General features: G+C 43.8%; 1 protein-coding gene across 2 annotated transcripts in view; it reads left to right on the top strand.

Annotated features, from left to right (window-relative positions):
• LOC132819813 (tubby-related protein 4-like) overlaps positions 1 to 22021 on the top strand; it is a 405797-nt gene that overhangs the window by 141496 nt on the left and 242280 nt on the right. For both annotated transcript variants that reach the window (XM_060831613.1, XM_060831612.1), the window contains exon 5: positions 21502 to 21636. In XM_060831613.1, the coding sequence (XP_060687596.1) occupies positions 21502 to 21636 (135 nt within the window). The remainder of the gene's footprint in view (positions 1 to 21501; positions 21637 to 22021) is intronic.

Genomic DNA, 22021 nt, shown 5'->3' with positions numbered 1-22021 from the left:
TTTGAATTGTCTGCAGGTTTAGTACTGCAGGACTCTTGCTTAGATAGTCACAGGCGAGGTGCCAGAAGACTGGAGATTGGCAAACGTGGTGCCACTGTTTAAGAAGGGTGGTAAAGACAAGCCAGGGAACTATAGACCGGTGAGCCTGACCTCTGGTGGGCAGGTTGTTGGAGGGAATCCTGAGGGACAGGATGTACATGTATTTGGAGAGGCAAGGACTGATTAGGGATAGTCAACATGGCTTTGTGCGTGGGAAATCATGTCTCACAAACTTGATTGAGCTTTTTGAAGAAGTAACAAAGAAGATTGATGAGGGCAGAGTGGTAGATGTGATCTATATGGACTTCAGTAAGGCGTTCAACAAGGTTTCCCCATGGGAGACTGATTAGCAAGGTTAAATCTCATGGAATACAGGGAGAACTAGCCATTTGGATACAGAACTGGCTCAAAGGTAGAAGACAGAGGGTGGTGGTGCAGGTTGTTGTTCAGGCTGGAGGCTTGTGACCAGTGGAGTGCCACAAGGATCGGTGTTGGGTCCTCTACTTTTTGTCATTTACATAAATGTTTGGATGCGAGCGTAAGAGGTGCAGTTAGTAAGTTTGCAGATGACACCAAAATTGGAAGTGTAGTGGACAGCAAAGAGAGTTACCTCAGATTACAACAGGATCTGGACCAAATGGGTCAATGGGCTGAGAAGTGGCAGATGGAGTTTAATTCAGATAAATGTGAGGTGCTGCATTTTGGGGAAAGCAAATCTTAGCAAGACTTATATACTTAATGGTAAGGTCCTAGGGAGTGTTGCTGAACAAAGAGACCTTGGAGTGCAGGTTCATAGCTCGTTGAAAGTGGAGTCGCAGCTAGATAGGATAGTGAAGAAGGCGTTTGGTATGCTTTCCTTTATTGGTCAGAGTATTGGGTACAGGAGTTGGGAAGTCATGTTGTGGCTGTACAGGACATTGGTTAGGCCACTGTTGGAATATTGCGTGCAATTCTGGTCTCCTTCCTTTCTGAAAGATGTTGTGAAACTTAAGAACACAGAACATAGAACATTACAGCGATGTACAGGCCCTTCGGCCCTTGATGTTGCGCTGACCTGTCATACCAATCTGAAGCCCATCTAACCTATACTATTCGATATACGTCCGTTTAATTGTCCAATGACGACTTAAATGTACTTAAATTTGGCGAATCTACTACCGTTGCAGGCAAAACATTCCATACCCTTACCACTTTCTGAGTAAAGAAACTACCTCTGACATCTATCCTATATCTATCACCCCTCAATTTAAACTATGCTCCCTCATGCTCGCTGTCACCATACTTAGAAAAAGGTTCTCCCTGTTCACCCTATCTAACCCTCTGATTATCTTAAATGTCTATATTAAGTCACCTCTCAATCTTTTCCTCTCAAACAAAAACAGCCTCAAGTCCCTCAGCCTTTCCTTGTAAGACCTTCCCTCCGTACCAGGCAACATCCTAGTAAATCTCCTCTGCACCCTTTCCAAAGCTTCCACATCTTTCTTATAATGTGGTGACCAGAACTGTATACAATATTCCAAGTGCGGCCGCACCAGAGTTTTGTACAGTTGTAGCATGACCTTATGGTTCCGGAACTCAATCCCTCTATTAATAAAAGCTAAAACACTGTATGCCTTCTTAGCAACCCTATCAACTGGGTGGCAACTTTCAAGGATCTGTGTACCTGGACACAGAGATCTCTCTGCTCATCTCCACTATCAAGAACCTTACCATTAGCCCAGTACTTTGCATTCCGGTTACTCTGATCAAAGTGAATCACCTCACACTTGCCCGCATTAAACTCCATTTTCCACCACTCAGTCCAGCTCTGCAGCTTATCTATGTCCCTCTGTAACCTACAACATCCTTCGTCACTATCTACAACGCCACCGACCTTAGTGTCATCTGCAAATTTACTAATCCACCTTGCTACACCCTCATGCAGGTCGTTTATAAAAATGACGAACAACAATGGACCCAACACCGACCCTTGCGGTACACCATTAGTAACTGGACTCCAGGATGAACATTTCCCATCAACCATCACCGTCTGTCTTCTTTCAGCAAGCCAATTACTGATCCAAACTGCTATATCTCCCACAATCCGATTTTTCCGCATTTTGTACAATAGCCAACTGTGGAGAGCCTTATCGAATGCCTTGCTGAAATCCATATATACCACGTCAACCAGTTTACTTTCATTTACCTCTTTGGTCACCTTCTCAAAGAACTCAATAAGGCTTGTGAGGCACGACCTACCCTTCACAAAACTGTGCTGACTATCTCTAATCAAATTATTCTTTTCGAGATGATTATAAATCCTATCTCTTATAACCTTTTCCAACACTTTACCAACAACTGAAGTAAGGCTCACTGGTCTATAATTACCAGGATTGTCTCTACTCCCCTTCTTGAACAAGGGAACCACATTTGCTATCCTCCAGTCTTCTGGCACTGTTCCTGTGGTCAATGACGATTTAAGGATCAATGCCAAAGGCTCGGCAATCTGCTCCCTGGCTTCCCAGAGTATCCTAGGATAAAGCCCATCCGGCCCAGGGGACTTATCTATTTTCAAACTCTGCAGGATTTCTAATACCTCTTCCTTGTGAATTTCAATCACACCTAGTCTAGTAGCCTGTATCTCAGTAATCTCTGCGACAACATTGTCGCTTTCTAGAGTGAATACTGTCGAAAAATGTTGACATAGTGCTTCCCCTATCTCCTCTGACTCCACACACAACTTCCCACTACTATCCTTGATTGGCCCTAATCTTACTCTTGTCATTCTTTTATTCCTTAAATACCTGCAGAAAGCCTTATGGTTTTCCCTGATCCTATCCACCAACAACTTCTCCTGGCTCTTCTGAGCTCTCTCTTCAGGTCTTTCCTGGCTACCTTGTAGCCCTCAAGTGCCCTAACTGAACCTTCACATCTCATCCTAACATAAGCCACCTTCTTCCTCTTGACCAGAGATTCCACTTCCTTCATAAACCACGGCTCCCGCAGTCTACAGCTTCCTCCTTGCCTGACAGGTACATACTTATCTAGGAGACACAGTAGCTTTTCCTTGAATAAGCTCCACATTTCTAATATGCCTATCCCCTCCTTCCCCATCCTATGCTTCCTAAATCGTGCCTAAATGCATCGTAATTGCCTTTCCCCCAGCTGTAACTCTTGCCCAGTGGTATACACCTCTCCCTTTCTATCACGAAAGTAAACATAACAGAATTGTGATCATTATCACCAAAGTGCTCACCTACTTCCAAGTCTAACACCTGGCCGGGCTCATTACCCAGTACCAAATCTAATGTGGCTTCACCCCTTGTTGGCCTGTCTACATACTGTGTCAGGAAGCCCTCCTGCACACACTGGACAAAAACTGACCCATCTAAAAAATTCATACTATAGTGTTCCCAGTCAATATTTGGAAAGTTGAAGTCCCCTATGACAACTACCCTGTCTGTCTCACTCCTATTTAGAATGATCTTTGCTATCCTTTCCTCTACATCTCTTGAACTATTCGGAGGCCTATAGAAAACTCCCAACAGGGTGACCGCTCCTTTCCTATTTCTAACTTCAGCCCATATAACCTCAGTTGACGAGTCTCCAAACATTCTTTCTGCAACTGTAATACTGTCCTTGATCAACAATGCCACACCTCCCCCTCTTTTCCCATCTTCTCTGTTCTTACTGAAACATCTAAATCCTGAAACCTGCAAAAATCATTCCTCTCCCTGCCTCACCATGTCTCTGAAATGGCCACAACATCGAAGTCCCAGGTTACCAACCCATGCTGCAAGTTCACCCACCTTATTCCAGATGCTCCTGGTGTTGAAGTAGACACACTTCAACCAACTTCTTGCTTGCTGGTGCCATCTTGCGTCCCTGAAACTTGATTTCGGACCTCCCTACTCTCAATCTTTTCTATACTCGCACTACAATTTTGGTCCCCATCCCCCTGCTGAATTAGTTTAAACTTGCCCCAATAGCTTTAGCGAATTTCCCCCCTCTGGTTCAGATGAAGTCCATCCTGTTTGTAAAGGTCCCACCTACCCCAGAAAGAGCCCCAATTATCCAATAATCCAAAACCCCTCCCTCCTGCACCATCCCTATAGCAACTCCTCTTTCTCCCTAATCCTTGCCTCACTAGCATGTGGCACGGCAACAAACCAGAGACAACAACTCTGTTCGTCCTAGCTCTAAGCTTCCATCCTAGCTTCTGCCTTTTTGAATTTCTGCCTTAAATCCCCATCTCTCTTCCTACCTATATCGTTTGTGCCCGTGTAGACCACGACTTGGGGCTGCTCCCACTCCCCCTTAAGGATCCCAAAAACACGATCAGAGACATCATGAACCCTGGCACCTGGGAGGCAACACACCAACCGTGAGAGTCTCTCATCCCCACAAAACCACCTATCTGTCCCCTTAACTATGCAGTCCCCAATGACTACTGCTCTGTTCCTCTTCCCCTTCTGAGCAGCAGGGACAGATTCTGTTTCCCCTGGTATGTCGTGCTGCCCAACAGTATCCAAAACGGTATACTTATTGTTGACGGGAATGGCCACAGGGGATCCCTGCACTGCCTGCCTATTCCCTTTCTGTCCCCTGACTGTAACCCATTTGCCTTTTTCTTGTACCTTAGGAGTGACTACCTCCCTTTAACTCTTTTCAATAACCCCCTCTGTCTCCCGAATGATCCAAAGTTCATCCAGCTTCAGCTCCAGTTCCCTGACACGGTTTTCGAGGAGCTGGAGTTGGGTGCACTTCCCGCAGGTGAAGTCAGCTGGGACACTAGTGGTGACCCTTACCTCCCATGTTCTGCAGGAGGAACATTCAACTGCCCTAACCTCCATTCTCACTATTCTAAATTCCCAAAGAGACTGTTAACAAAGTAAGGAGTAAAAAAAAAACTTATTACCTTACCAATCTAGCACACAGGTCCTATTTTTGGTTAGAGGAGGAGGATGGGTGGGAGTCACTACCCGAGTAGTGTTTTGGGTAACGCAACCACACAAATACATGGACTTCCCAGAAGTCCTTCGCTCCTCCCTCGCACCTCTTGGCAAATGGAGGCCTGACTCCTGAGGTAAGTCCCTTTGAATGCGGAAAACCTCACCCTTCCCGGCAGTTCTCGCTTCACCACTCCTTCTCCCCTTGCTGCTCTGGCAAAATGGAGAGTTTTTAAAAGGGTTCAGAAAAGATTTACAAGGATGTTGCCAGGGTTGGAGGATTTGAGCTATATAGGGAGAGGCTGAACAGGCTGGGGCTGTTTTCCCTCGAGCGATGGAATCTGAGGGGTGACCTCATGGAGGTTTACAAAATTATGACGGGCATGGATAGGATAACTAGACAACCTCTTTTCCCTAGGGTCGGGGAGTCCAGAACTAGAGGGTATAGGTTTAGGGTGAGAGGGGAAAGATATAAAAGAGACCTAAGGGGCAACTTTTTCACACAGAGGGTGGTATGTGTATGGAATGAGCTGCCAGAGGATGTGGTGGAGGCTGGTACAATTGCAATGTTTCAGATTAATTTGGATGTGTACGTGAATAGGAAGGGTTTGGAGGGTTATGGGCCGGGTGCTGGCAGGTGGGACTAGACTGAGTTGGGATATCTGGTCAGCATGGACAGGTTGGACTGAAGGGTCTGTTTCTATGCTGTACATCTCTATGACTCTATGTCTGAAGGATTGCAAATGTGCCCTTGTTCAAGAAGGGCAGGAAAGATGACCCAGGTAATTATAGACCAGTGAGACTTAGTTCTGTTGTAGAAAAGGTTTAGGAAAGGACTATAGGAGATAGGATTTATAATCATCTCGCAAGCAACAATTTGATTTCAGATCGTCAATGTGGTTTCGTCAAGGGTAGATCATGTCTCTCAAAATTCATTGAGTTTTTTGAGAAGGTGACCAAGCATATAGATGAGGATAGGGCAGTTGACGTTGTGTACATTCACTTCAGTAAAGCCTTTGATAAGGTTCCACTTGGTAGACTGCTGGAGAAAATGCAGAGGCATGGGATTGAGGGTGATTTAGCAGTTTGGATTAGAAACTGGCTTTCTGAAAGATGGCAGCGAGTGGTGGTTGATGGAAAATATTCAGCATGGAGTCCGGTTACCAGTGGTGTGCCGCAAACATCTGTTTTGGGACCACTGCTATTTGTTATTTTTTATAAATGATTGTTTTGCAGGCAAAGGTGGATGGTTTAGTAAGTTTGCAGGTGACACTAAAGTCGGTGGAGTAGTAGACAGTGTGGAAGAATGTTACAGGTTGCAGGGGGACTTGGATAAACTGCAGAACTGGGCTGAGTGGTGGCAAATGGAGTTCAATGCAGCTAAATGTGAGGTTAATCACTTTGGGAAAAATAACAGGAGGGCACAGTACTGGGTCAGTGGAAAGATTCTTGCTAGTGTGGATGTGCAGAAGGATCTTGGAGTCCATGAACATAGATCCATGAAAGCTGCCACACAGGTTGATAGTGCTATTAAGAAGGCATACAGTGTGTTAGGTTTCATTGGTGGAGGGATTGAGTTCTGGAGCTGCAATGCCATGCTGCAACTATACAAAAGGTAGTGCGGCCGCACTTGGAATATTATGTACAGTTCTGGTTGCCCTATTACAGGAACAATGTGGAAGCATTTGAAAAGGTACAGAGGAGATTTACCAGGATGTTGCCTGGTCTGGAGGTAGGCTCTTATGAGGAAAGACTAAGAGAGTTGGGTCTGTTCTTATTGGAAAGAAGGTGGCTAAGAGGGTATTTGATAGAGATATGCAAGATGATCAGAGGATTAGCTAAGGTAGACAGTGAAAGTCTTTTTCCCAGGATGATGATGTCAGCTTGTACGAGGGGGCATGACTACAAATTGAGGGGTGATAGATTTAAGACAGATGTCAGATGCAGGTTCTTCACTCGGAGAGTGGTAAGGGCGTGGAATGCTCTACCTGCCAATTTGGTTAACTCAGCTACAATAGGGAGTTTTAAACCATCCTTGGTTAAGCACATGGATGATGATGGGTTAGTGCAGGGGGATGAGCATAGTTGGTGCAACATCCATGGCTGAAGGGCCTGTTTTGCGCTGTATTATTCTATGTTCTACGTTCTATTATTAGTAAATTCAATTTCCAATTTGGTGGCAGTGTCCTGCCGTGAGTGTAAAACTGATTCGTTGTGGCTTTTGTCACAGAATTGCCGCCACAGTCTAATTAATTGCCAAATCAGTTGCTGGGCTGATTTAATCAATTGAATACCTTTTTAGGCCCAGCTAGTGGCCACTACTCATCACCTAATGTCTTTTTTTAAGGCATCAAAAGCTTCCACAGACTATCAGATTTCTCTGGAAACTTTTTATACATACAGTATTACCCATCTTCTTTTTATTGTCTAGATGCAAAACTTCTACTATTTAACAGCTGTAAGCACACAACAATCTACCGACTTCCACAACTTCCACTGACCCTTCTCGACTTTCCTTAAGGCTCGATAATCCTGTTATAATGTATTGCGATACTTCCTTACGTCACTGAACAATTTAAGTACCAATTTAAATTATGGGCAAAAGTGAGGACTGCAGATGCTGGAAACCAGAGTTTAGACCAGAGTGGTGCTGGAAAAGCTCAGCAGGTCAAGCAGCATTCAAGGAGCGGGAAAATCAACATATCAAGCAAAAGCCCTTCATCAGGAAGGAATTTAAATAATGCCAGTCCAGCCGAACCAGAGTTCCCAACTCTGCTTACAGATCCCTGATCTGCTAATGGAAGATCCCAACTTCCGTAGGATCTTCGATCCTACCTTATCTTTTTTTCCCTTTAATTATCTTTTATTTTTTCCCTTTATCTAGGGTCCCTGACCCCCAATCTTACCGAGACCGATGTGTTACGGGCTGGACTGAGATGATAGACAGCAAGGGGTCGGGTCAACCACTACTTGAATGAGAAAATACTGACAGATTTGAAAAATTCACATCTGGGTGGCAGATTCCTAAACACTCAATTGTGGAGGACTTGAGGCTGTTACGCCGCTGTCCACAATCCGTCCGTGCCATATCTGAGTCACAGACACCATATGAACCTGTGGGGTGGGGGGGGGGGGTGCTCACAGGTTCCGCAATTCGTCAAACACTAGCAGCTCGGCCTGTTTTAGCAAGTTTTAACAATTTATTACATCACCAGGCATAGGTTATCCAGCAACACGGGTTAAGTACCTCTGTGTACTCTGGAAAAGCTGCACACAATCTTAAAACACAAGCAACTTTTATAGGTCTCTTAACAAACAGAACAGCCTTAATTTCAAACTTAATCCAATAAAGTGACAAAAAGACATGAAATTAAGCCAATGATTTTTCTTCGGAACTGACTTGTTTGCACGTTTTTATCTCTCTCCACCTGTGTCTACAAGGCCAGCTCGGATACTTTAATAATGTCATATAGGCTCAATAGTTAGCACTGCTGCCTCACAGCTCCAGGGGCCTGGGTTCAATTCTGTCCTCGGGCAACTGTCTATGTGGAGTCTGCACATTCTCTCTGTGTCTGCGTGGGCTTCTTCCGGGTGCTCCGGTTTCCTCCCACAGTCCAAAGAAGTTCAGATTAGGTGAATTGACCATATTAAATTATCTGTAGTGCTAAGTGCAGGGATAAATGTAGGGGAATGGGTCTGGGTGGGTTGCTCTTCGGAGGGTCGGTGTGGGCTTGTTGGGCAGAAGGACCTGTTTCCACACTGTAGGGAATCTAATCTAATCATCATATCTTGCTTAGTTAATTCACACCGTGAACAGGGCATTGTTTGCTAATCTCTTTCAATTAGTTCAGGGATGCAGTTTTCAGCAGAGTTAGATGCCATTGCTCCTATAGAACAGTACAGCACAGAACAGGCCCTTCAACTCTCAATGTTGTGCCGACCACTGATCCTCATGTATGCACCCTCAACTTTCTGCGACCATATGCATGTGCAGTAGTCTCTTAGATGTCCCCAATGATCTTGCTTCCACAACTGCTGCTGGCAACGCATTCCAGGCTCTCTCAACTCTCTGTGTAAAGAACCCGCCTCTGACATCCCCTCTATACTTTCCTCCAACCAGCTTAAAGCTATGATTCCTCTTGTTAGTCATTTCTGCCCAGGGAAATAAGTCTCTGGCAATCGACTCTATCTGTGCCTCTCATTATCTTGTATACCTCAATTAAGTCCCTCTCCTCCTCCTTTTCTCCAATGATGGAAGTCCAAGTTCAGTCAACCTCTCTTCATAAGATAAGCCCTCCAGTCCAGGCAGCATCCTGGTAAACCTCCTCTGAACCCTCTCCAAAGCATCCACATCTTTCCTATAATAGGGCGACCAGAACTGGACGCAGTATTCCAAGTGTGGTCTAACCAAAGTTTTATAGAGCTGCGACAAGAACTCACGAGTCTTAAACTCAATCCCCCTGTTAATGAAAGCTAAAACACCATATGCTTTCTTAACAACCCTATCCACTTTGGTGGCCATTTTAAGGGATCTATGTACCTGCACACCAAAATCCCTCTCTTCCTCCACATTGCCAAGAATCTTATCCTTCATCCTGTACTCAGCTTTCAAATTCGGCCTTCCAAAATGCATCACCTCGCATTTATCCAGATTGAACTCCATCTGCCACCTCTCAGCCCATCTCTGCATCCTGTCAATGTCCCACTGCAGCCTACAACAGCCCTCTATACTGTCAATGACACCTTTGTGTCATCTGCAAACTTGCTGACCCATCCTTCAATCTCCTCATCCAAGTCATTAATAAAAATTACAAACAGTAGAGGCCCAAGGACAGAGCCCTGTGGAACACCACTCACCTCAGACTTCCAGACAAAATATTTTCCTTCTACTACCACTTGCTGTCTGCTGTTGGCCAGCCAATTTTGTATCCAGACAGCTAAGTTCCCCTGTATTCCTTTCCTCCTGACCTTCTGAATGAGCCTACCATGGGGAACCTTATCAAGTGCCTTGCTGAAGTCCATATACACCACATCCGGGCGGCACGGTGGCACAGTGGTTAGCACTGCTGCCTCACAGCACCAGAGACCTGGGTTCAATTCCCGACTCAGGCGACTGACTGTGTGGAGTTTGCACGTTCTCCCCGTGTCTGCGTGGGTTTCCTCCGGGTGCTCCGGTTTCCTCCCACAGTCACAAAGATGTGCGGGTCAGGTGAATTGGCCATGCTAAATTGCCCGTAGTGTTAGGTAAGGGGTAAATGTAAGGGTATGGGTGGGTTGCGCTTCGGCGGGTCGGTGTGGACTTGTTGGGCCGAAGGGCCTGTTTCCACACTGTAAGTCTAATCTAATCTAATCCACAGCTCGATCCTCATCAACTTTTCTAGTCACATCCTCAAAGAACTCGATAAGGTTTGTGAGGCATGACTACCCCTCGCAAAGCCGTGTTGACTGCGTTTAGTCAAGCCATGCTCTTCCAGATGGTTATAAATCCTATCCCTCAGAATCCTTTCTGACACCTTGCAGACAACAGACGTGAGACTTACTGGTCTGTAACTGCCAGGCCTTTCCCTATTTCCTTTCTTGAAGAGAGGAATTACATTGGCCTCTCTCCAGTACGACTCCAGTGGAGAGCGAGGATGCAAAGATCTTCGCAAGTGGCGAAGCAATTGCATTTCTCATTTCCCAAAGCAACCGAGGACAAATCTGGTCCAGGCCTGGCGACTTGTCAATCTTAATGTTTGACAAAATTTTCAGCACATCCGCTTCCTCTGTCTCTATCCATTCCAGTTGACACCTGCTCTTCAAAGGTTTCGTTCACTGCAAAGTTCGTTTCTTTCGTAAAGACAGATGCAAAAAATTCATTTAGGGCTTCCCCTACCTCCTCAGACTCCACACACAAATTCCCTATGCTATCCGTGATCAGCCCTACTCTTTCTTTGACCATTCTCTTATTCCTCACATAAGTATAAAATGCCTTTGTGTTCTCCCTAATCCGTTCTGCCAAGCCTTTCTCGTGCCCCCTCCTGGCTCTCTTTACTTGCATTAAGAAGCCATTTTGTAGTTAGTAAAAGCATGCATTAAGTGGTTGTTCCTGACAGTAGTCTAAATCCAGATTTTAGATCCTCAATCGCACCCCGGTAATGATTAGATTAGGTTAGATTACATACAGTGTGGAAATGGACCCTTTGGCCCAACAAGTCCACATGACCCGCCAAGGTGCACCCACCCAGACCCATTCCCCTACACCTGCACCTAACACTATGGGCAATTTGGCATGACCAATTCACCTAACCTACACATTTTTGGACTGTGGGAGGAAACCGGAGCAAACCCACGCAGACAAGGGGAGAATGTGCAAACTCCACACAGTCAGTCGCCTGAGGCGGGAATTGAACCCGGGTCTCTGGCACTGTAATGTAGCAGTTCTAACCACTGTGCCGCCCACCAGGCAGAAGATACAGAAACCTGAACACGTGCACCAACAGGCTCAGTAATAGCTTCTTCCCAGCCATTATTAGATTGAAGAATGGATTCTGTAGCCAAAAGTAATGCTGATCTTGCTAACACTGACCTTACTTAGCGCATGGCCTGTGTAGTGTGACCTGTATGTCTCTAAGTCTTTTTTTATCTGTATTTCCTTCTTAGTATGATCTGCTTGTACTGGTCATAAATAAAGCTTTTCACTATACCTCTGTACATGTGACAATAAACCAATCAATTAAACCACTGTCATGCAGCTATGTGGAACTGCTGCCATCTTGTTCCATTTTTAACTATCTAATTGTAACCAGAATATCTTTCAGTAACTTTTTGGCATGTTTCTAAGGTGCTCTTGAGAATCTATCCTTTGCACTGTCCTCCTATTTCTCATCTACATGCTGTCCTACAGTGATCCTTCTAAAAGCTGTGTTGGATTTCATGTGCGTGCTCCACCAGCTCAGTTCTATTTGCCTCCACTTCTACATTGAGGTTAGATTTTCATGCTACTTACCAGATATTTAGTACTGCTTGACTTGTGATTCCTTCCAGTTAAATATTGGATGGACTGAAATTGCTTCACGTGTATCCCTGGAGACCACATAGAGGAAATACGTCCAGCTGCAGCTACTCACCAATTGCAATTCGGAATGGAGCAGCAGGTGGAATCACGGTGAAGCATCTGCCGTGCTGATATTGTTGTGGATAGTGTGTCCAGTGAGGTGTCATAGAGATCTACAGTGCAGAAGTAAGCCTTTCAGACCATAACATTTGTAATGGCTGAAAACAACCACTTAACTCCTCTAATCCCGTTTCCAGGACTGGCAAATGCTCATCCATATACTACTAAATGTGATAAGGGTTTCTGCCTCTGCCACCATACAGACAATGAGTTGCAGATTCCACCACCCTTGATGTCTCCTTTAAACCTTACCTTGAATCTATAACCCCCAGTCATTGGTCCCTCCAAAAGGGGGAATGGTTTCTCCCTGCCTGCCTCTCATGATTTTATTTATCTCATGTCCCCTGTCAGACTCCTTTGTTCTAAGGAACACATTTCCAGACAATCCAATCTGTGTCCAGAACTGGAAGTCTTGAACACAAGCAGCATCCTGGTAAATCACCTCTGAGCTCTTTGCAGTGCTGTAATGTGGATTCCAGAATTGTGCGCAACACTGTAACCAACATTTTATGTAGTTCCAGCATAACCACCTGGCTGTTAAATAATAATGGCACATGTACCCTTCTTGAATAATGCTACCAAATTGACTGTCCTCCAGCACCTCTCGCTGCCAGATGGAGGCAGATATGATAGGGGTATTTAAAGGTATATTATTTGGATAAGTACATGAAAATGCAAGGAATAGAGAGATATGGCAGGCAGAAGGGACTGGTTTAATTTGGCATTATGTTCAGTACAACGTCATGGACCGGAGGTCCCACTCGTGTACTATAGTTCTGTGTGGAATTGAAAAGCTTTGTGGGCAACTCTGCTATTTCCTTCTTTGCCTCACTCAAACTGGGATGCATTTGTTCCTGCCCTGGAGATGTATCTACTTTTAAGTCTACCAGAGTATTCAGAACTTCCTCTTTGTGTATGCTAATTTCTTTAATTGTATTATAGACCATCTCCCTACTTCTCGACCTATGCCATGTGTCTCAGTAGTGAAACTGACCCAAACTAATAGAGTCATCAAGACGTTCAGCATGGAAACAGACCCTTCGGTCCAACTCATCCATGCCGACCAGATATCCCAACCCAATCTAGTCCCACCTGCCAGCACCCGGCCCATATCCCTCCAAACCCTTCCTATTCATATACCCATCCAAATGCCTCTTAAATGTTGCAATTGTACCAGCCTCAACCACTTCTGGCAGCTCATTCCATACCCGTACCACTCTGTGTGAAAACATTGCCCCTTGGGTCCCTTTTATATCTTTCCCCTCTCACCCTAAACCTATGCCCTCTAGTTCTGGACTCCCCAACCCCAGGGAAAAGACTTTGCCTATTTACCCTATCCATGCCCCTCATAATTTTGTAAACCTCTATAAAGTCACCCCTCAGCTTCCGATGCTCCAGGGAAAACAGCGCCAGCCTGTTCAGCGCCTCCCTATAGCTCAAATCCTCCAACCTTGGCAACATCCTTATAAATCTTTTCTGAACCCTTTCAAGTTTCACAACATCTTTCCGATAGGAAGGAGACCAGAACTGCATGCAATATTCCAACAGTGGCCTAACCAATGTCCTGTACAGCCGCAACATGACCTGCCAACTCCTGTACTCAATACTCTGACCAATAAAGGAAAGCATACTGAACGCCTCCTTTACGATCCTATCTACCTGCGACTCCACTTTCAAGGAGCTATGAACCTGCACTCCAAGGTCTCTTTGTTTAGCAATACTCCCTAGGACCTTACCAGTAAGTATATAGGTCCTGCTAACATTTGCTTTCCCAAAATGCAGCACCTCTCATTTATCTGAATTAACCTTCATCTGCCACTTCTGAGACCATTGGCCCATCTGGTCCAGATCTTGTCGTAATCTGAGGTAACCCTCTTCGCTGTCCACTACACTTCCAATTTTGATGTCATCTGCAAACTTACTCACTGTACCTCTTAAGCTCGCGTCCAAATCATTTATGTAAATGACAAAATGTAGAGGTTCCAGCACTGATCCTTGTGGCACTCCACTGAACACAAGCCTCCAGTCTGAAAAATAACCCTCTTCTACCTTTGAGCCAGTTCTGTATCCAAATGGCTAGCTCTCCATGTAATCCATGAGATCTAACCTTTCTATTCAATCTCCCATGGGGAACCTTGTCGAACGCCTTACTGAAGTCCATATAGATCACATCTACTACTCTGCCGTCAACAATTTTTTTAGATTAGATTACTTACATTGTGGAAACAAGTCCACACTGACCCGCTACCCACCCATTCCCCTACATTTACCCCGCCCCTAACACTATGGCAATTTAACATGGCCAATTCACCTAACCTGCACATTTTTGGATTGTGGAGCACCCGGAGAGAATGTGCAAACTCCACACAGTCGCCTGAGACGGGTATTGAACCCAGATCTTTGGCGCTGTGAGGCAGCAGTGCTTGCCACCGTGCCACCCACCAATTTTCCAGTATATTCTGAGATTGCAGTCAGGCACATAACAGGTGCCTGCAAGCGCTGTGCAAAACCGCTTTCACTCTCTCTCAACTCTCTCTCTCCTAGCCTTCAACTTCATAATACTACTCTTATACTCCAACCCCTTGAAATAATGACTAACATTCCAATTGCCTTCCTGATTAACTCTAGCTGTATACTGACTTCGTGTTTCATGTACAAACATCCCCATGACCATTTCTCCATTGTAAGTAATACTCTGATTTTTTTTTTCTCCCTTCCAAAATGAATAACTTCAGTTTCCCACATTATACTTCATTTACCAACTTTTTCTCGATTACTTAGTCAATACTTCTTTGTAAACTGTTACTAACCCTCTTGCAACTTGCCTTTCCTTCTGTTTTTGTCACTTGTAAATTTTGGCTCCAGCGCATGTATGTCCTTCTTCCAAGTATTGGAAGCATTTGTAAATAGTTGCACTTCCATCACTGATCTTGTGGAACTCCCGAGGTTACAGCTTCCAACCTGAAAAAAGAAGTCTCTATTCCCACTGTTTTCTGACTATTGGCCAGTTCTCTATCCATAACATTATATGACATCCAACACTGTGGGCTCTTATAACTTCACCTTTTGTGAGGTGCCTTGTCAAACTATTTCTGGAAGTCAAAATACAACATGTCAAAATGGTTGAGATTTCTCCAAGCTAATCTGGCTCTGCTTGAGTAAATTATGATTTTCCAAATGTTCTGGTATTATTTCCTTTAATAGGACCTCAAATGTAGTAATCTCAGGGTAGCAAGGTGGCTGTGGTTAGCACTGCTGCCTCTCAGCACCAGGGACCCGGGTTCAATTCCACCCTCGGTGTGGAGGTTGCAGTTTCCTCCCACAGTCCAAAGATGTGCAAGTTACATGAATTAGCTATGCTAATTGCCCCATAATATCCAGTGATGCGTAGGTCAGGTGTGTTAGTCATGGAAGTTATAGGGTAGGGGGATGGATGTGAGTGGGTTGCTCTTCGGTAGGTTGGTGTGGATTTGCTGGGCTGAATGGCCTGTTTCAGTCTGCATGGATTCTATGATTCTCTAATCATGCAGCATTCCCTGCACCTACCAGCCTTTCCTTTCACCCTAACTGGAATATAGCTGTCTCTGAACTCTTATTAAGTCATTTTTGACGACTTCCCATTTTCCACCTGTCCCTTTATCTGTGAACATCTGCCCCCAATCAGCTTTTGAAAGTTCTTGCCTAATACCATCAAAATTAGTCTTCCTCCAATTTGACCTTCAACTTTTGGATCTGGTCTATTCTTTTTCATCACTATTTTAAAACTAATAGAACTATGATCGCTGCCTCCAAAGTGCTCCCCCACTGACAACTCAGTATATCTGCCCTGCCTTATTTCCCAAGAGTATGTTAAGTTTTTCACCTTCTCTAGTGTGAGAACATATACATAATGAACCAGAAAAATTTCATATACACTCTCTCCATCTAAACGCTTAAAACTCTGGTAGTCCCAGTCCATGTTTGGTAAGTTAAAATCCCCTACCATAACTACCCTATTATTCTGACAGATAACTGAAATTTCCTTGCAAACTTTATTTCTCAATTTCCTGCTGACTATTAAGGAGTCTGTAATACAATCCCACTAAGGTGATCATCCCTTTCTTATTTCTCAATTCCACCCAAATAATTTCCTTGGATGTATTCCCAGGAATATCCTCCCTAAGTATAGCACTAATGCTATCTCTTACCAAAAATGCCAATCCTCCTCCTCTCTTGCCTCCCCTTTCTATTCTCCCTATAGCATTTATATCCAGGAACGTTAAGCTGTCAGTCCTGTCCATCTCTGAGTCATATTTCTGTAATTGCCATGATATCACAGTCCCATGTTCCTAACCGCGCCCTGAGTTCATCTACCTTCTCTGTTAGGCCTCTTGCATTGAAGTAAACGCAGTTTAATTTTTTTAGCCTTAACTCGTTCTCTGCTTTGTTCCTTCCTGCCCAGACTGTTTGACTCGCTCCCTTTCCCAACTGTAAGATTCATTTTTTTACCTCACTATTTCCCTTGGTACCCCAACACCTCTTTCCCCCCCCCCCCCCAAAAAAAAACAGATTTGGCAAACCTCCCTGCCAGTATATTAGATCCCTTCCAGTTCAGGTGTAATCCATCCTCCTTATACATGTTACTTCTACCCCAGAAGAGATTCCAATGATCCAAAAATGTGAACTCTCTTCTCTTATGCATCAGCTCCTCAGCCACATGTTCATCTACTCTATCCTCCTATTCCTACCCTCACTAGCTCATAGCACCGGGAGTAATCCAGATATTACTACCCTCGAGGACCTTCTTTTGAACTTCCTGCCTAACTTCCTAAATTCTTTCAGAATCTCATCCTTTTCCCTTCCTATGTTGTTGGTACCAATGTGTACAATGACCTCCTGCTGGTCCCTCTCCCCTTTGAGAACATTCTGTACCCTCCTTGATCCTGGCACCAGGGAGGCAACACACCATTCTGATTTTGTCTGGAGTCTGTGGCAGGACCAAATGCAATGAATGAGAATGCCCATAGTCGTTTTGCATTTGGGACATGTTGAGGATAGTCCCACTTTGAATTTTGAGAGGGGATCTGGGCCTAGATGGACCCTGTGGAGAATCTTCAGCTATAGGGCATGGGTCCTGTTACAAATTAAAATCTTTCTTGCACTTTCCCATATATCCTTCCATGTCTCAGAGGAGATCTTGACTCCAAACTGTTTCTCTCAGACCTTATAAAACCGCTGGACCGTGTCTGAAGGGTCACCCCCTAACAGGTGATAAAGAGTGCTGCCAGAGTGCTACTAAGCACCCTTTTCTCTGTGTCAGATCTGTAAGGGTTGGTTAGCAGTGACTTCTTTTTTTTTAATGAAATCCCTGATTTGGAAAAAATGGAAGAGGTCTATGCTAGGTAGTTTCTACCTCTGAGTTAATTGATCAGAGGACATCATTGTTTCACCCTCAAATGAGTCAGCCAGGCAAAAAACAACCTTAGCTGAAAATATGTTGCTGGTTAAAGCACAGCAGGTCAGGCAGCATCCAAGGAACAGGAAATTCGGCGTTTCGGGCCAGAGCCCTTCATCAGGAATTTTACACTAAAAAACAACCTTAGCTGCCCAGAGTTTAAACCTGGAATCCATTGCACTCATATAGAACATAGAATATTACAGCGCAGTACAGGCCCTTTGGCCCTCAATGTTGCGCCGACCTGTCATACCAATCTGAAGCGCATCTAACCTACACTATTCCATGTACGTCCATATGCTTGTCCAATGACGACTTAAATGTACTTAAAGTTGGCAAATCTACGACCGTTGCAGGCAAAGCATTCCGTACTCTTACTACCCTCTGAGTAAAGAAAGTACCTCTGACATCGCTGTCACCTTACTTGGAAAAAAGCTCTCCCTCTCCACCCTATCTAACCCTCTGATTATCTTATATGTCTCTATTAAGTCACCTCTCAACCTTTTTCTTCTCTCCAACGAAAACAGCCTCAAGTCCCTCAGCCTTTCCTCATAAGACCTTCCCTCCATACCAGGCAACGCCCTAGTAAATCTCCTCTGCAACCTTTCCAAAGCTTACACATCTTCCTTATAATGCGGTGACCAGAAATGTACACAATATTCCAAGTGTGGCCGCACCAGAATTTTGTACAGCTGTAGCATAACCTCATGGTTCTGGAACTCAATCCCTCTATTAATAAAAACTGTATGCCTTCTTAACCCTGTCAGCCTGGGTGGCAACTTTCAAGGATCTGTGTACCTGGACACCGAGATCTCTCTGCTCATCTACACCACCAAGAATCTTACCATTAGCCCAGTAATTTGCATTCCGGTTATTCCAACCAAAGTGAATCACCTCACACTTGTCCGCATTAAACTCCATTTGCCACCTCTCAGCCCAGCTCTGCAGTTTATCTGTGTAACCTACAACGTCCTTTGTCACTATCCACAACTCCATCGTCTGCAAGTTTACTAACTCACCCTTCTATGCCCTTATCCAGGTCATTTATAAAAATGAAGAACAGCAGTGGACCCAACACCGTCCCTTGTGGTACATCACGAGTAACTAGACTCCAGGATGATCATTTCCTATCAACCACCACCCTCTGTCATCTTTCAGCAAGCCAAATACTGATCCAAACTACTATATCTCCCACAATCCCATTCCTCCGCATTTTGTACAATAGCTTACTGTGGGGAGCCTTATCGAACGCCTTGCTGAAATCCATATACACCACATCAACCGGTTTACTGTCATCTACCTGTTTGGTCACCTTCTCAAAGAACTCAGAAAGGTTTGTGAGGCACGACCTACCCTTCTCAAAACTGTGCTGACTGTCCCTAATCAAATTATTCTTTTCGAGATGATTATAAATCCTATCTTTTATAACCTTTTCCAACAATTTACCAACAACTGAAGTAAGACTCACTTATCTATAATTACCAGGGTTGTCTCTACTCCCTTTCTTGAACAGGGAAGCCACATTTGCTATCCTCCAGTCTTCTGGCACTATTCCTGTAGACAATGACAATTTTAAGATCAATGCCAAAGGCTCTGCAATCTGCGGGAAAACTCACCCTTCCCAGCAGCCCTCGCTTCACCACTCTTTCTCTCCTTGCCACTCTGGCAAAATTACACTCAGCTGGAAACCAGGAATACCAATTATATGTACGAAATCCATGTACAACAAGAACCAAAAAAATGAAACAAAACATGAAGTGCCAATGGAGCTGAATAGGGAAATTTACCCTCCACCTAAAGGGGGCACCTACACATCCCAAAACCTTGTCTTCTGCTCTATTGCCAATATGCCAACCAGGGCAATTGAATACAAAAACTAGGATTGAACTGCCTGCAGATAGGCATCTAGCCATTGCAAACACTTTCCTAACTCCTTCCAGTTCGAGCTGCACCACAGACACCAGCAAAAAGAGAAAATAATGGGTTAAATGATGGGTTAAAAGTAAAGACTATGTCCATCCTCAAGCATAATTTAACACTGGTTAGTTCCAGAAAAAACCTAACAAGACTTTCTTTAAATATAAAAAAAATTACCTGTATCCATGAAATTGTCCAATCTAATTTAAAGTGTCCACAAAATTTTTTGCTTTCTGTAGAGAGTCGAATGGATGTGCAGATCCATTGAAAGCAAACCAAAACACTGCTATGCACCTTGAATAGTGTTGGATCCCGAGTTCCTTTAATCCTTTCTCAATATCCTTCAAAGGATTTATTTGCCGGATCACCACCACCAAGAAGTTCTAGAAAAACATGATCCTGAAGCCCTCATGAGCCAAAGCCTTTGGCTCTTTCCCCTGGGTTCTGGAGGTTTCCATGATTCTTTGTTTGTCTCTGTAGCTGTGAAACCGCACCAAGATAGGGCAGGGCACTAGTCCAAACCTGACCTGCGTGCCATAACCTGGTGTGCTCTTTCAATTTTCACCCACCCATTTCGACTTTTATGTTGAGGAATTGCAGCTGCCAGTTCTTGAAAAGTTCCACTGGTTTCCGTTCCCTCGAGTAGACTGACGATAAGGGCATTTTTCCTCCTGCCCCTACTCTCGAGATCGTCAACTTGATCAATTGAATTACGTACCTGTATTTCAAGGGCTTGGATCTGATCTTATGATGAATCAATCGCTGTCTCTGCCATTGTGGTTCAGCACCTGGCCTCATCTGCTCTCTTCCCGAGGTTTTCAAGCTGCTGATCATGTTTTTGTATTACGGTAGAGAGCGAGTCCAACTTACTGTTAAACTTTTCTTTGATCTTGTCTTCAAGCTTTTCACACAACTATGTGAGCTGTGCGACAAAGGCCTGGTGAGTAATTGGGTCCATCGAATTGTTAGGGGGGCCGCAGTCACGGCCATGCCTGAATTAGATGCCTCTGGCGGGAGCTCCACGTGTTGATCCTTTTCAGTGTTTTGTCATTTGCACTCAGCAAAACAGGGACTGATAAAAATTCTACAACTATTTCAGTGTTGTAACTTAGCGAAATGGTTTGAGTAGGGTGGGTTAAAGCACTGCTTTGCTTGTACTGTGACGCAGAACCCAGCAAAGCGTTTAGATGGCCGCCATCTTGGATTCCCTATTTTGGCAATCTTTAAACTGCTGTTTTCTAGGTATTTGTCATCCTGATTATAGATGCTATTAATTTCTGAAATAAGACATTAAGCGATTTGGTCGATAATTCATTGATTGCTTTCTCCTTTCTGAAATGTTAAAGAAATGGTAAGTAATGCTCCTTAAATTGAGGGAAGTTCAGAAGTTCCTTGATTCAATATTTCGTGCTGATCCTTTCCGACACTATATATATTGATACAAAGTAGCAGAATGTTCTTCATTTACTCCTTTTCATTTATAATGTCTCTGAGTTTTCAAAAGATAACTCCCGGTCATTCTGTTATTCCTGACTAACCTTTTTGTGTTGATTTTGATATCTCTTGCAAGGTTTTATTCTCCCATTTTGTACCACTTTGCTGTATAGTTTCAATTTCCAGAATCATAATTTTTCATGTTTGTAAGCATTTTAATTTAATTTTATACTGCAGAGGGTACCAACTAATGCTCTCTCTCACACTAGTTTTGAACTAACAAGTCATTTATCCATGAGTAGACTTTCCCAGTTTTCAGTCAACAGTATTTGACACTTTGCATAGCATTTGCTCAAAAGTGAATAAGCAGAATTATTAAAAGTAATTTTATGCAGTCATATTTCTGTCCATTTTAGGCTAAATTTAAAAAAAATCTTTGTTTCTGTTTGAATCTGTTAAAGTCAATGAACTTTAAATTGTCTCAGGTAGTACCATTTTGAGAGGTTACAAAAATCGTTCTTGCATTCAAAGGTTAGGATTATTTTACATTAGCCCTTTAAAATTTAAGTTATGGTTATGTACTTTCATTACAGATGGCCCAACAATGTACCCCATACCAATTCAGAATAGCAAGCCAGTGCTGACTGTTAGCTTCACATCTGGGGATATTAGCATGATGAACAACTATGATGATTTGTCACCAACTGTGATCCACTCAGGTTTAAAAGGTGAGAAATGGAGTTCATCAAAAAGTATTGAAGATTTCTTTCATTTGCAACTGTGGAATAACATGTCAAAAAGTTTATTTAATTCCTTTATAATTAAGATTAGATAGCACTCTTTCCTCTTCCAAATAAAAAGTTTCAAAACTTCTATTTGTGCGATGTTACTCGTTTTTTGACTTTCAAATTCATATGTGTACAGAAGAAGCTCGATTAACCTAAGGACATGGAGAGGCAATATTTCGTTTGGTTAATCGAATTTCGGATAATTGAACGCAGATGACATAATTTACCTGAGCAGTCTTGCTGGGTAATTCGTTATTCGGATAACCGAATGCCGGATAATCGAGGTTCCTCTGTATTTTTTAAACCGGGAATGGATGGTGTAATG

The sequence above is a fragment of the Hemiscyllium ocellatum genome, chromosome 10, assembly GCF_020745735.1.
Source record: "Hemiscyllium ocellatum isolate sHemOce1 chromosome 10, sHemOce1.pat.X.cur, whole genome shotgun sequence".
Classification (NCBI taxonomy): Eukaryota; Metazoa; Chordata; class Chondrichthyes; order Orectolobiformes; family Hemiscylliidae; genus Hemiscyllium; species Hemiscyllium ocellatum.
Note: the sequence above shows the minus strand (reverse complement) of the source record. Positions and strands in the feature narration are given on the sequence as shown.